The 15,460-nt window shown below is 48.1% G+C and overlaps 2 protein-coding genes across 2 annotated transcripts in view; both read right to left on the reverse strand.

Annotated features, from left to right (window-relative positions):
* Window positions 1–348: 348 nt before the first annotated feature.
* Window positions 349–5,566, reverse strand: LOC145850429 (uncharacterized). The gene is made up of 5 exons (XM_082969222.1): window positions 5,122–5,566; window positions 3,893–4,312; window positions 3,617–3,682; window positions 3,087–3,164; window positions 349–2,019 (listed from the first exon to the last, which is right to left on the reverse strand). Exons 1-5 carry the CDS (start codon window positions 5,554–5,556, stop codon window positions 1,792–1,794), a joined length of 1,227 nt encoding a protein of 408 aa, XP_082825348.1. The 5' UTR covers window positions 5,557–5,566; the 3' UTR covers window positions 349–1,791.
* Window positions 5,567–7,720: 2,154 nt separating this feature from the next.
* The window catches only part of LOC106591428 (uncharacterized), a 101,457-nt gene continuing 93,717 nt past the window's right edge, over window positions 7,721–15,460 (reverse strand). Inside the window, exons 18-19 of the mRNA XM_082969221.1 lie at window positions 10,480–10,607; window positions 7,721–10,215 (exon numbers count right to left, since the gene is read on the reverse strand). Coding sequence (XP_082825347.1) covers window positions 7,724–10,215; window positions 10,480–10,607 — 2,620 coding nt within the window. The 3' untranslated portion in view covers window positions 7,721–7,723. The remainder of the gene's footprint in view (window positions 10,216–10,479; window positions 10,608–15,460) is intronic.

A 15,460-nucleotide genomic window follows, 5' to 3' on the forward strand; every position in this document is an offset into this window, starting at 1 on the left:
ATGGATTCTATATTCTGAACCTGTTCTCTAGATGGATTCTGAACCGGTTCTCTAGATGGATTCTATATTCTGAACGTGTTCTCTAGATGGATTCTATATTCTGAACCTGTTCTCTAGATGGATTCTATATTCTGAACCTGTTCTCTAGATGGATTCTATATTCTGAACCTGTTCTCTAGATGGATTCTATATTCTGAACCTGTTCTCTCGATGGATTCTATATTCTGAACCTGTTCTCTCGATGGATTCTATATTCTAATTAAAAGATATTTAAAGGGATGGCTGAAGACACATGTACTGAAAACCCCGACTGTATGAAAAATCCACAAGAAAATCTGTCGCCCAGCATTGTGTGAGGGTTTTCAGCGGTTTAATTAAATGTATTCAGAGAAATGCACGTTACACACCTTCATAAGTTAAGTCTGAATACCAACTACTGAAATGGGCATGAAAGGCGTCCTAAGTCGGAATCGGACTTTCATGAATCGGAAATATTCACTTCCTGAATTGACTTCATTGAAAAGTGAATTGACCCCAACTCGGATTCAAACGCATAAAAGGTATATGATAACTACACTGAACAAAAATATAAACACAACATTTAAAGTTGTGCACAAATTAGTTTTACATCCCTGTTAGTGAGCATTTCTCCTTTGCCAAGATAATCCATCCACCTGACAGGTGTGGCATATCAAGAAGCTGATTAAACAGCAGGATCATTACACAGGTGCACCTTGTGCTTGGGGGACAATAAAAGGCCACTCTAAAATCTGCAGTTTTGTTACACAACACAATGGCCACAGATGTGTCTCAAGTTTTGAGGGAGCGTGCAGTTGGCATGCTGACTGTAGGGAATGTCCACCAGAACTGTTGCCAGAGAATTGAATGTTCATTTCTCTACCATAAGCAGCCTCCAACGTCGTTTTAGAGAATTTGGCAGTACGTCCAACTGGCCTCACAACATCAGACCACGTGTAACCACGCCAACCCAGGACCTCCACATCCAGCATCTTCACCTGCAGGATCGTCTGAGACCAGCCACCCGGATAGGTGATGAAACTGAGGAGTATTTCTGTCTGTAATAAAGCCCTTTTGTGGTAAAAAAAAACTCATTCTGATTAGCTGGGCCTGGCACCCAAGTGCGTGGGCCTATGCCCTCCCAGGCCCACCCATGGCTGTGCCCCTGCCCAGTCATGCAAAATCCATAGATTAGGGCCTAATGAATTTATTTCGATTGAGTTAATATGAACTGTAACTCAGTAAAATTGTTGATATTGTGTATATATCTTTGTTCAGTATACATAGGGTGAGTCCCAAATGGCACCCTATTCCAGATATAGTGCACTACTTTTGACCTAAATGGCACCCTATTCCAGATATAGTGCAGTACTTTTGACCCAAATGGCACCCTATTCAAGATATAGTGCACTACTTTTGACCCAAATGGCACCCTATTCCAGATATAGTGCACTACTTTTGACCTAAATGGCACCCTATTCAAGATATAGTGCACTACTTTTGACCCAAATGGCACCCTATTCCAGATATAGTGCACTACTTTTGACCTAAATGGCACCCTATTCCAGATATAGTGCAGTACTTTTGACCCAAATGGCACCCTATTCAAGATATAGTGCACTACTTTTGACCCAAATGGCACCCTATTCCAGATACAGTGCACTACTTTTGACCCAAATGGCACCCTATTCCAGATATAGTGCACTACTTTTGACCAGAGCCCTGGAAGACAATAGGGTGCCATTCCGGAGGCAAACACACTGCGCTTCATCTTCAACTCTGACTGAGAGACAATCTCAGCTCCTCCTCCCTGGCACTCCTATCCAATCGGTGTGTCTCTGACTCCAGCACAGAGGGGATTGGTTGCTGCGAGACCAACACCAGAGAATCAGTCAAGTCTTGGCGAAGAGACACCAGCCATTGGTTGTTCCTGGAGGAGTGTTGGATAAACTCCACCCTTTCCCGGTGGTCGAGGACGAGCGTCAGCTGTAGTTGGTGTACCTGCGAGGTTTGGGAACATTTAACGTTTAAATAAAGGTGAATCGTTCAAAACACCTTGATAAATGAATAACCACACCTGAAATGACACCATATTCCCTTACAGGATTCGCGGTCAATAGTTACGATCTATAATGATCAGACACCGCGGTCAATAGTAACGATCTATAATGATCAGACGCCGCGGTCAATAGTTCCGATCTATAATGATCAGACGCCGCGGTCAATAGTTACGATCTATAATGATCAGACGCCGCGGTCAATAGTTACGATCTATAATGATCAGACGCCGCGGTCAATAGTTCTGATCTATAATGATCAGACGCCGCGGTCAATAGTTACGATCTATAATGATCAGACGCCGCGGTCAATAGTTACGATCTATAATGATCAGACGCCGCGGTCAATAGTTCCGATCTATAATGATCAGACGCCGCGGTCAATAGTTCCGATCTATAATGATCAGACGCCGCGGTCAATAGTTCTGATCTATAATGATCAGACGCCGCGGTCAATAGTTACGATCTATAATGTAATGATCAGACGCCGCGGTCAATAGTTACGATCTATAATGATCAGACGCCGCGGTCAATAGTTACGATCTATAATGATCAGACACCGCGGTCAATAGTTATGATCTATAATGATCAGACGCCGCGGTCAATAGTTACGATCTATAATGATCAGACGCCGCAGTCAATAGTTCCGATCTATAATGATCAGACACCGCGGTCAATAGTTACGATCTATAATGATCAGACACCGCGGTCAATAGTTCTGATCTATAATGATCAGACACCGCGGTCAATAGTTACGATCTATAATGATCAGACGCCGCGGTCAATAGTTCCGATCTATAATGATCAGACGCCGCGGTCAATAGTTCTGATCTATAATGATCAGACGCCGCGGTCAATAGTTAGGATCTATAATGATCAGACGCCGCGGTCAATAGCTACGATCTATAATGATCAGACGCCGCGGTCAATAGGACACCGTTCTGAACTCCGATGAGCCCTTTTAAGGGAATTGGATCCAGATTGGGACACGAGCCACGGTGGGTGACCTACCTGGTCCTCCAGCTCCTTCACCTTGGTCCGAAGGCGTCTCAACTCCTCTGTTTCCAGACCAACCAAACCCCTGGATTCCTGCACAACAGAAAGGAGTTAACGCTCTGTCTAAATTCAGCACATTTCAGGGGATTTTTTTCCCTCTCCTCCTCACCACTGAGTAAGCCTCCGTACAGATTTACCACTCACATATTTACTGAAGTTATTTGGGATGCAAAGTGATTTGTAGATGAGTTATTTGGTGCAGTCTAACCGCACTGTAATAGCAGATTGACTTGTAACTGTTAATGATATGACAACAACCAGAGTAGTTAGTAGACGGGTAACTAACCTGTCCTCCGTCTCTGCTGGACGGGTTTATGACTAACCTGTCCTCTGTCTCTGCTGGACGGGTTTATGACTAACCTGAGCTCTGTCCTCCGTCTCTGCTGGACGGGTTTATGACTAACCTGAGCTCTGTCCTCCGTCTCTGCTGGACGGGTTTATGACTAACCTGTCCTCTGTCTCTGCTGGACGGGTTTATGACTAACCTGGGCTCTGTCTCCGTCTCTGCTGGAGGACTGGGACAGCTCACGACGTGACGATCCTCTCTCCGTCTTTTTAAAACAAACCACAGCAGAAGCGTAATTGTAAATAGTAAGGTAACTGTTCTGAATTATCCAAGTCTTGGGACTTAAAATTAAAAAAAAAAAAACATTTTAAAACAGGCAAGTGTGGAAGGCACCTCTTTTCTATTCGGGATCCGAAATCAGGTTGAACTGACGTTTTGGTTCTGCAGGTAAATAAGGTGAGACTGATCAGAATACCTGTATCAGCAGCTCTCTGAGGCGTTTCCTCTCGGTCTTCAGTCTGTCAGCTCGTTGTTCCAGTTGTGTATTCCTCCTCTGTAGCCGTCGATGGTCCAACTCTAGCTGGGCCACGGACCTCTGCAGGACAGACAGACGGTCCTGGACCACAGGGTCCATCTCTAGCTGGACCGCGGACCTCTGCAGGACAGACAGACGGTCCTGGACCACAGGGTCCATCTCTAGCTGGGCCACGGACCTCTGCAGGACAGACAGACGGTCCTGGACCACAGGGTCTATCTCTAGCTGGACCGCGGACCTCTGCAGGACAGACAGACGGTCCTGGACCACAGGGTCCATCTCTAGCTGGACCGCGGACCTCTGCAGGACAGACAGACGGTCCTGGACCACAGGGTCCATCTCTAGCTGGACCGCGGACCTCTGCAGGACAGACAGATGGTCTTTTACACCAGAGTCGTGTAGTGAACTGTACAGCACTACTGTCTCCTGTATGGACAGACAGGTCTGACAGGTACTCACCAGACACACACTGAATTGCTGCTCACAACTGGAAAACTGTCCCTTGGGGGGGTTATAATGTCCCTTGGGGGGTTATAATGTCCCTTGGGGGGTTATAATGTCCCTTGGGGGGGTTATAATGTCCCTTGGGGGGGTTATAATGTCCCTTGGGGGGTTATAATGTCCCTTGGGGCGGTTATAATGTCCTTGGGGGGTTATAACATTTCTTGGGGGGTTATAATGTCCCTTGGGGGGGTTATAATGTCCCTTGGGGGGGTTATAATGTCCCTTGGGGGGGGGGGTTATAATGTCCCTTGGGGGGTTATAACATTTCTTGGGGGGTTATAATGTCCCTTGGGGGGGTTATAATGTCCCTTGGGGGGGTATAACATTTCTTGGGGGGTTATAATGTCCCTTGGGCAGTTATAAAGTCCCTTGGGGGGGTTATAATGTCCCTTGGGGGGTTATAACATTTCTTGGGGGGTTATAATGTCCCTTGGGGGGTTATAACATTTCTTGGGGGGTTATAATGTCCCTTGGGGGGGTTATAATGTCCCTTGGGGGGGTTATAATGTTATAGTGCACTACTTTAGACCAGGGCCCTATGGCACCCTATTCCCTATATAGTGCACTACTTTAGACCAGGGCGCTATGGCACCCTATTCCCTATATATAGTGCACTACTATTGACCAGGGTCCATAGGGGCCATTTGGGGCGCAGTTGTACTAACCTCAGATCCCGCCCCTCTGCTCTGCTCCTGTTGGTGGGCTCTGTCCCGGTAGCCAATCATGGAAGCCTCAGTCTTCTCCAGGGCAGCTGTGATACGGTCTCTGTCCTTACTGAGTTCCTCTACTCTCTCTCTCAGGGTGTAAAGCTCTGTCTCTCTCTGTCTCAACAGTGTCTCCCTTTCCTCTCTGTCCAGGCGCTGGGAGGACACTCTCTTCCTCAGAGTAACTACCTCGTCCCGAAGCCAGACATCTCTTCCTGGACACTCCTGACTTCCTTCTCCTCTCTTCTGGTCCCCGGGCTCTCCAAGTCTCCTCTGTTCGTCCGTCTCTTCTTTCTGCAGACTCTGCAGTTTCACTTCCTCTGTGTCTCTCTTCCTCTCCTCTCTGTAAGCTTTCTCTCTCACCCTCTCCAGCTCTGTCTCCTTCTCTCTCAGCATGTCCGTGACTAACTCGCACGCCAGGCCCCGCCCGTTCAGACTCTCCCTCCTCTGCTGCTCTTCCTGTCTCAACGTCTCCATCTCTCTCTTCTTCTCTTCTCTCACTCCCTCCATCTCTCTCTTCTTCTCTTCTCTCACTCCCTCCATCTCTCCCTCCACCTCTCTGATCCTCTCTCTGAGCTGTGTAACTGCCTGACTCTTCTCAGCAGCCAGACATCTGAGCTCTGTCTTCTGTTTCTCCAGGACATCCAGTCTGGCCCTGGTGCTGGTCAGCTCAGCCTCCTTCTCTCCCAACACCTCCTCCATCTCCTTCTGTCTCCTCTCCTTCTCTCCCAACACCTCCTCCATCTCCTTCTGTCTCCTCTCCTTCTCTCTCACTGCCTCCTCCAGCTCCTCCTGTCTCCTCTCCTTCTCTCCCAACACCTCCTCCAGCTCCTCCTGTCTCCTCTCCTTCTCTCCCAACACCTCCTCCATCTCCTTCTGTCTCCTCTCCTTCTCTCTCACTGCCTCCTCCAGCTCCTCCTGTCTCCTCTCCTTCTCTCCCAACACCTCCTCCATCTCCTTCTGTCTCCTCTCCTTCTCTCCCAACACCTCCTCCAGCTCCTCCTCTCTGTCTCCGAGCTTCCTCTCCACCTCCCTTTTCTCTTGCTCCACAGCCCTGGTCCTCCCTCGGAGCTCCTCCACCTCCCCCCGGGCAGCACGCAGGCTCTCGTCCCTGCTCTTCACCATCTCCTCTTTCCTCTCCTGCATGAGGCTCCTTAGTCTCTCCCCCTCCCCGTGGCTCTCCTCCAGCAGCTGTTTCAGGGTAGACATCTCCTGCATGGCCGTCTTCAGCCCCTCTCTCATCTTCTGGTTGTCCCCTTCTTTCTCCTGCACCTCCTTCCTGCTTCTCTCCCTGCTCCTGGTCATCTCGGCTCCCTGCTCCTTCAGGATGGCCAGACTGAGGGCCAGCGCCTCCTTGCTCTCCTTCAACTCCTCCTCCATCCTTCTCAGTGAGGAGCCAGTCCTCTCCTTTTCTCTCCTCTCTTTGTGAGTCTCATCTTTCAGGATCCCAGCCTCTCTCTCCTTCTTCCTGATCTCAGCTAGGAGATGGTCTCTCTCCTCCTCCAGGGATTTAACCTGAGCACCCAGCCTCTCCACGCGACATCCTCTATCCTCCTGCAGGAGGCGTTGTCCTCTCTGCACCTCCTCTAGTCTGGACCTCAGTCTCTCTCCCTCCGCCTGTTCCTCTCTCAGCTGGGCACCCAACCATTCCCTCTCCTCCTTGTTCCTCCTCAACACGTCCTCCTGTCTCTGTCTTTCTCCACCGTTCTCTACCGTTCTCACCCTAAAGTCCTCCACCTCCTCCTCTCTCTCCTTCAGGAGCTGCGAGAGCCTTGCTACCTCTTTTATCCGTTCTTCCACTCTTTCTTTCCATTTCTTCACCTCCTCTTCCAGTCTCTCGTTTTGCTGCTCTGTTTCCTGTGCCCGTTCTCTCTCCCTCTCCCTCTCCTCCTTGGCCAAGTGTAGTGCTTTATTCCTGTCTCTGCTCTGACTCCTCTCCGTCTCTAGTAAAGACTCGGTCTCTATCAGAAGGTGTGAAACATGTTTCTCTGAGAGCTCTGACTGGTGCATTCTGTCTTTCAGATTCCTCAACTCTTCCTCTCTCTGCTGTAGCCTCGCCCTTGCCTCCTCTTCCTCCTCCCTCAGTTTCTCTACCTCCTCTTCTCTTTCCCTCAGCTGAGCCATCTGTCTCTCCATCTTCCCCTCTAGTGTCTGCCGCTCTCTCTTCCCCTCATCCCTCTCTTCTTCCAAGACGATCAACTTCACTCTCAAGACTTCAACCTCTCCTTCTCTCAGCTCCAGCGTTCCTCTCAGTCTCTCCTCTCGCTCCCTTCCCTCTGACTCCTTCCTCTTCTTTCTCAGACTCTCCTCCTGGTATCTTTCTCTCTCCCTCTCTCTGAGCTGTGTGTTCTCTCTCTCCGCGGCAAACATTTTGTTCTTCAATAGTTCATTTTTATTCAGTTCTGCCTCCAGATTGTCTCTTTCGTCCTCCAGTGAGATCATTCTAGTTTTCATCTCCTCTGATCTCTTCCTTCCGTCTACCTCCTCCTTTTTCAGTTGTTCCGCTATCTTCTCACTCTCTCTTTTTACAGCTTTTAGTTGTTCGCTGTTATTCTTCTCTTTTTCAGTGAGCCGCTGACTCAGTCTCGCGTTTTCTCTCTCCCACTCCTCTGCTTTCTCCCTCCATCTCTCTCTCTCTTCTGCTCTCTCCTCTGCTCTCTCCCTCCATCTCTCTCCCTCCTCTGCTTTCTCCCTCCATCTCTCTCCCTCCTCTGCTTTCTCCCTCCATCTCTCTCTCTCTTCTGCTCTCTCCTCTGCTTTCTCCCTCCATCTCTCTCCCTCCTCTGCTCTCTCCCTCCATCTCTCCACCTCTTTTGCTATCTCCTCTGCTTTCTCCCTCCATCTCTCTCCCTCCTCTGCTCTCTCCTCTGCTTTCTCCCTCCATCTCTCTCCCTCCTCTGCTTTCTCCCTCCATCTCTCTCCCTCCTCTGCTCTCTCCCTCCATCTCTCTCTCTCTTCTGCTCTCTCCTCTGCTTTCTCCCTCCATCTCTCTCCCTCCTCTGCTTTCTCCCTCCATCTCTCCCCCTCCTGTGCTCTCTCCCTCCATCTCTCTCCCTCCTCTGCTCTCTCCCTCCATCTCTCTCCCTCCTGTGCTCTCTCCTCTGCTTTCTCCCTCCATCTCTCTCCCTCCTCTGCTCTCTCCCTCCATCTCTCCCCCCTCCTCCTTCAGTGTTCTCTCTCTGTGTTGGTGACTCTTGTGTTCTGCGGTTAGTCTCTCCAGCTCTGCATCTCTCTCTTCCAACAGACACGACATCTCCTCCTCCTCTTTCTCCAATTCCTCCATCCTGCTCCGGAGCTCCTGTACTTCCACGTCTTTCTGTGCCAACTCTTCTTTCAATCTCTCAGTCCTCTCCCTCTCTCCTGCCTCTCTCTTTTCCGTCTTCTTCTCTTCCTCTATCTCCTTGTCCCGGAGTTTGGCGTTGGCCTCTTCTAAAGCCTGAAGGTTTGCCTTTAATATCTCAATGTCTTTCAACTCTTCCTCCAGAGACATGACCATGGCTTTCAGCTGTGTCATCTCTTCCTCTCTCTTTCTCATCTCTCTTTCCTTTGTTCTCAGAAGTTCTGCCACCTTCTCCATCTCTCTTCTTCTGTCTTCCAGTTGTTCACTCTGTTTATTCTTTGTTTCTTTAAACCTCTGACTCATTTCATCCATTTCCCTCTCCAGATTGTCTCTTTCGTCCTCCAGTGAGATCATTCTAGTTTTCATCTCCTCTGATCTCTTCCTTCCGTCTACCTCCTCCTTTTTCAGTTGTTCCGCTATCTTCTCACTCTCTCTTTTTACAGCTTTTAGTTGTTCGCTGTTATTCTTCTCTTTTTCAGTGAGCCGCTGACTCAGTCTCGCGTTTTCTCTCTCCCACTCCTCTGCTCTCTCCCTCCATCTCTCTACCTCCTCTGCTCTCTCCTCTGCTCTCTCCCTCCATCTCTCTCCCTCCTCTGCTTTCTCCCTCCATCTCTCTCTCTCTTCTGCTCTCTCCTCTGCTTTCTCCCTCCATCTCTCTCCCTCCTCTGCTTTCTCCCTCCATCTCTCTCCCTCCTCTGCTTTCTCCCTCCATCTCTCCACCTCTTTTCCTCTCTCCTCTGCTTTCTCCCTCCATCTCTCTCCCTCCTCTGCTCTCTCCTCTGCTTTCTCCCTCCATCTCTCTCCCTCCTCTGCTTTCTCCCTCCATCTCTCTCTCTCTTCTGCTCTCTCCTCTGCTTTCTCCCTCCATCTCTCTCCCTCCTCTGCTCTCTCCCTCCATCTCTCCACCTCTTTTGCTATCTCCTCTGCTTTCTCCCTCCATCTCTCTCCCTCCTCTGATCTCTCCTCTGCTTTCTCCCTCCATCTCTCTCCCTCCTCTGCTTTCTCCCTCCATCTCTCTCCCTCCTCTGCTCTCTCCCTCCATCTCTCTCTCTCTTCTGCTCTCTCCTCTGCTTTCTCCCTCCATCTCTCTCCCTCCTCTGCTTTCTCCCTCCATCTCTCTCTCTCTTCTGCTCTCTCCTCTGCTTTCTCCCTCCATCTCTCTCCCTCCTCTGCTCTCTCCCTCCATCTCTCCACCTCTTTTGCTATCTCCTCTGCTTTCTCCCTCCATCTCTCTCCCTCCTCTGCTCTCTCCTCTGCTTTCTCCCTCCATCTCTCTCCCTCCTCTGCTCTCTCCCTCCATCTCTCCCCCTCCTCCTTCAGTGTTCTCTCTCTGTGTTGGTGACTCTTGTGTTCTGCGGTTAGTCTCTCCAGCTCTGCATCTCTCTCTTCCAACAGACACGACATCTCCTCCTTCTCTTTCTCCAATCCCTCCATCCTGTTCTTCATCGCCACCACCTCTCCGTCTCTGTGCCCCAGTTCCGAGCTCAACGCCATCCTCTCGCTCTGCCATCCTTCCTTCTCTTCTCTCCGTTCCTCCTCTTCTCTCGTCCCTTTCTCTGTCGTCTGATCTACCAGTAACTGTAGCCTTTCCAGGTCAGCATGCCAGACCTCGCTCTCTCTCTGGCTCCTCTCTCTCTCCTCTCGTTCCTCCTGTTTCTCCTTCTCCGTCTGTCTCCTCCCTCTCTCCATCTCTCCCCTCAGACACTGGACCTCCCCTGGAGGATATAGATATCAGGGACCAATACGACAAAACCATGATGAGTTGAATAACTCTTGAAAATCAACAGGTACAAGATGTGGATAAATGGGCTGGTTCTGGAGAACCCAACTCACAGAGAGTTAAATCTGTGGCACTTTTGCAATATTTTTTAATGTAGGCTACAGTAGGCTTAGATTCTGGAAGTAAGCTCCTTGACTTTCTGTCTCCTGCCAAATGGAAATTGGGATTAATCTTTAAGGCAACGAGTGTCAGTGCTCACCCTGCAACACATCCTTGGTCTGGAGCAGCGTGGTGACCTGGACCTGTAGCTGCAGACTCTCTACCTCCAGCCCGGAGACCTGCTGTTGGGCCTGGGTTAACTGGTGCTGCTGGGACACCGTCAGGATCCTGGAGAGACAAATACAACTCATACATACAGGGAGAGACCACAACAATAATACTACTATAATACTACAATACTACTACTACCCCCACAACAATACTACTACCACTACGATGCTACTACCACTACGATGCTACTACTACTACTACCACTACGATACTACTACCACTACGATGCTACTACCACTACGATGCTACTACCACCACTACGATGCTACTACCACCACTACGATACTACTACTACCACTACGATACTACTACCACTACGATGCTACTACCACCACTACGATACTACTACTACCACTACGATACTACTACTACCACTACGATACTACTACCACCACTACGATGCTACTACCACCACTACGATGCTACTACCACCACTACGATACTACTACTACCACTACGATGCTACTACCACCACTACGATGCTACTACCACTACGATACTACTACCACCACTACGATGCTACTACCACCACTACGATACTACTACCACCACTACGATACTACTACTACCACTACGATACTACTACTACCACTACGATACTACTACTACCACTACGATAATACTACCACCACTACGATGCTACTACCACTACGATACTACTACTACCACTACGATACTACTACTACCACTACGATACTACTACCACTACGATACTACTACCACCACTACGATACTACTACTACCACTACGATGCTACTACCACCACTACGATACTACTACTACCACTACGATACTACTACCACCACTACGATACTACTACTACCACTACGATACTACTACCACTACGATACTACTACCACCACTACGATACTACTACTACCACTACGATACTACTACTACCACTACGATACTACTACTACCACTACGATACTACTACTACCACTACGATACTACTACTACCACTACGATACTACTACCACCACTACGATACTACTACTACCACTACGATACTACTACTACCACTACGATACTACTACTACCACATCACTCCCAGTTAGGGGGAGTGATGAGCTCTACAGCAGAGTCTCACAACTCAATCGCTGGTTGAAAACTGTTTTCTGCCCCTCCCAAAAGATAGAATTTGTAGATAATTGGCCCTCTTTCTGGGACTCACCCACAAACAGGACCAAGCCTGGCCTGTTGAGGAGTGACGGACTCCATCCTAGCTGGAGGGGTGCTCTCATCTTATCTACGAACATAGACAGGGCTCTAACTCCTCTAGCTCCACAATGAGATAGGGTGCAGGCCAGGCAGCAGGCTGTTAGCCAGCCTGCCAGCTTAGTGGAGTCTGCCACTAGCACAGTCAGTGTAGTCAGCTCAGCTATCCCCATTGAGACCGTGTCTGTGCCTCGATCTAGGTTGGGCAAAATTAAAGATGGCGGTGTTCCATCTAGCAATCTCACTAGAATAAAGACCTCCTCCATTCCTGCCATTATTGAAAGAGATTGTGATACCTCACATCTCAAAATTGGGTTACTTAATGTTAGATCCCTCACTTCCAAGGCAGTTATAGTCAATGAACTAATCACTGATCATAATCTTGATGTGATTGGCCTGACTGAAACATGGCTTAAGCCTGATGAATATACTGTTACTACTAAATGAGGCCTCACCCCCAGGTTACATTAGTGACCATACCCCCCGTGCATCCGGCAAAGGCGGAGGTGTTGCTAACATTTACGACAGCAAATTTCAATTTACAAAAAAAAAAAAAACAATGACGTTTTCGTCTTTTGAGCTTCTAGTCATGAAATCTATGCAGCCTACTCACTCACTTTTTATAGCTACTGTTTATAGGCCTCCTGGGCCATATGCAGCGTTCCTCACTGAGTTCCCTGAATTCCTATCGGATCTTGTAGTCATAGCAGATAATATTCTAATTTTTGGTGACTTTAACATTCACATGGAAAAGTCCACAGACCCACTCCAAAAGGCTTTCGGAGCCATCATCGACTCAGTGGGTTTTGTCCAACATGTCTCTGGACCTACTCACTGCCACAGTCATACTCTGGACCTAGTTTTGTCCCATGGAATAAATGTTGTGGATCTAAATGTTTTTCCTCATAATCCTGGACTATCGGACCACCATTTTATTACGTTTGCAATTGCAACAAATAATCTGCTCAGACCCCAACCAAGGAGCATTAAAAGTCGTGCTATAAATTCTCAGACAACCCAAAGATTCCTTGATGCCCTTCCAGACTGCCTCTGCCTACCCAAGGACGTCAGAGGACAAAAATCAGTTAACCACCTAACCGAGGAACTCAATTTAACCTTGCGCAATACCCTAGATGCAGTTGCACCCCTAAAAACTAAAAACATCTGTCATAAGAAACTAGCTCCCTGGTATACAGAAAATACACGAGCTCTGAAGCAAGCTTCCAGAAAATTGGAACGGAAATGGCGCCACACCAAACTGGAAGTCTTCCGACTAGCTTGGAAAGACAGTACCGTGCAGTATCGAAGAGCCCTCACTGCTGCTCGATCATCCTATTTTTCCAACTTAATTGAGGAAAATAAGAACAATCCGAAATTTATTTTTGATACTGTCGCAAAGCTAACTAAAAAGCAGCCTTCGCAAATGGAGGATGGCTTTCACTTCAGCAGTAATACATTTATGAACTTCTTTGAGGAAAAGATCATGATCATTAGAAAGCAAATTACAGACTCCTCTTTAAATCTGGGTATTCCTCCAAAGCTCCATTGTCCTGAGTCTGCACAACTCTGCCAGGACCTAGGATCAAGGGAGATACTAAAGTGTTTTAGTACTATATCTCTTGACGCAATGATGAAAATAGTCATGGCCTCCAAACCCTCAAGCTGCATACTGGACCCTATTCCAACTAAACTACTGAAAGAGCTGCTTCCTGTGCTTGGCCCTCCTATGTTGAACATAATAAACGGCTCTCTATCCACCGGATGTGTACCAAGCTCACTAAAAGTGGCAGTAATAAAGCCTCTCTTGAAAAAGCCGAATCTTGATCCAGAAATTATAAAAAACTATCGGCCTATATCGAATCTTCCATTCCTCTCCAAAATTTTAGAAAAAGCTGTTGCACAGCAACTGACTGCCTTCCTGAAGACAAACAATGTATACGAAACGCTTCAGTCTGGTTTTAGACCCCATCATAGCACTGAGACTGCACTTGTGAAGGTGGTAAATGACCTTTTAATGACGTCAGACCGAGGCTCTGCATCTGTCCTCGTGCTCCTAGATCTTAGTGCCGCTTTTGATACCATCGATCACCACATTCTTTTGGAGAGATTGGAAACCCAAATTGGTCTACATGGACAAGTTCTGGCCTGGTTTAGATCTTATCTGTCGGAAAGATATCAGTTTGTCTCTGTGAATGGTTTGTCCTCTGACAAATCAATTGTAAATTTCGGTGTTCCTCAAGGTTCCGTTTTAGGACCACTATTGTTTTCACTATATATTTTACCTCTTGGGGATGTCATTCGAAAACATAATGTTAAATTTCACTGCTATGCAGACGACACACAGCTGTACATTTCAATGAAACATGGTGAAGCCCCAAAATTGCCCTCGCTAGAAGCCTGTGTTTCAGACATAAAGAAGTGGATGGCTGCAAACTTTCTACTTCTAAACTCGGACAAAACAGAGATGCTTGTTCTAGGTCCCAAGAAACAAAGAGATCTTCTGTTGAATCTGACAATTAATCTGGATGGTTGTACAGTCGTCTCAAATAAAACTGTGAAGGACCTCGGCGTTACTCTGGACCCTGATCTCTCTTTTGAAGAACATATCAAGACTGTTTCAAGGACAGCTTTTTTCCATCTACGTAACATTGCAATAATCAGAAATTTTCTGTCCAAAAATGACGCAGAAAAATTAATCCATGCTTTTGTTACTTCTAGGCTGGACTACTGCAATGCTCTACTTTCCGGCTACCCGGATAAAGCACTAAATAAACTTCAGTTAGTGCTAAATACGGCTGCTAGAATCCTGACTAGAACCAAAAAATTTGATCATATTACTCCAGTGTTAGCCTCCCTACACTGGCTTCCTGTTAAGGCAAGGGCTGATTTCAAGGTTTTACTGCTAACCTACAAAGCATTACATGGGCTTGCTCCTACCTATCTTTCCGATTTGGTCCTGCCGTACATAGCTACACGTACGCTACGGTCACAAGACGCAGGCCTCCTAATTGTCCCTAGAATTTCTAAGCAAACGGCTGGAGGTAGGGCTTTGTCCTATAGAGCTCCATTTTTATGGAATGGTCTGCCTACCCATGTGAGAGACGCAGACTCAGTCTCAACCTTTAAGTCTTTACTGAAGACTTATCTCTTCAGTAGGTCCTATGATTAAGTATAGTCTGGCCCAGGAGTGTGAAGGTGAACGGAAAGGCTGGAGCAACGAACCGCCCTTGCTGTCTCTGCCTTGCCAGTTCCCCTCTCTCCACTGGGATTCTCTGCCTCAAACCCTATTACAGGGGCTGAGTCACTGGCCTGCTGGTGTTCTTCCATGCCGTCCATGGGAGGGGTGCGTCACTTGAGTGGGTTGAGTCACTGACGTGGTCTTCCTGTCTGGGTTGGCGCCCCCCCCCCTTGGGTTGTGCCATGGCGGAGATCGTTGTGGGCTATACTCGGCCTTGTCTTAGGACGGTAAGTTGGTGGTTGGAGACATCCCTCTAGTGGTGTGGGGGCTGTGCTTTGGCAAAGTGGGTGGGGTTATATCCTGCCTGTTTGGCCCTGTCCGGGGGTATCATCGGATGGGGCCACAGTGTCTTCTGATCCCTCCTGTCTCAGCCTCCAGTATTTATGCTGCAGTAGTTTATGTGTCGGGGGGCTAGGGTCAGTCTGTTACATCTGGAGTATTTCTCTTGTCTTAT

The sequence above is a fragment of the Salmo salar genome, chromosome 25 (genome assembly GCF_965601325.2).
Source record: "Salmo salar chromosome 25, fSalSal1, whole genome shotgun sequence".
In the NCBI taxonomy this organism is placed as follows: Eukaryota; Metazoa; Chordata; class Actinopteri; order Salmoniformes; family Salmonidae; genus Salmo; species Salmo salar.

What these genes read in the sequence shown, in the direction of transcription:
- LOC145850429 (XM_082969222.1), bottom strand. Translation starts at nt 5,556, where the DNA reads ATGCTGAGAGAGAAGGAGACAGAGCTGGAGAGGGTGAGAGAGAAAGCT. An exon ending in TCAGAGAGCTGCTGATACAG is followed by an intron (nt 3,683 to 3,892) that starts GTATTCTGATCA and finishes TGTTTTAAAAAG; the next exon opens with ACGGAGAGAGGATCGTCACG. An exon ending in GAGACGGAGACAGAGCCCAG is followed by an intron (nt 3,165 to 3,616) that starts GTTAGTCATAAA and finishes TCTGTTGTGCAG; the next exon opens with GAATCCAGGGGTTTGGTTGG.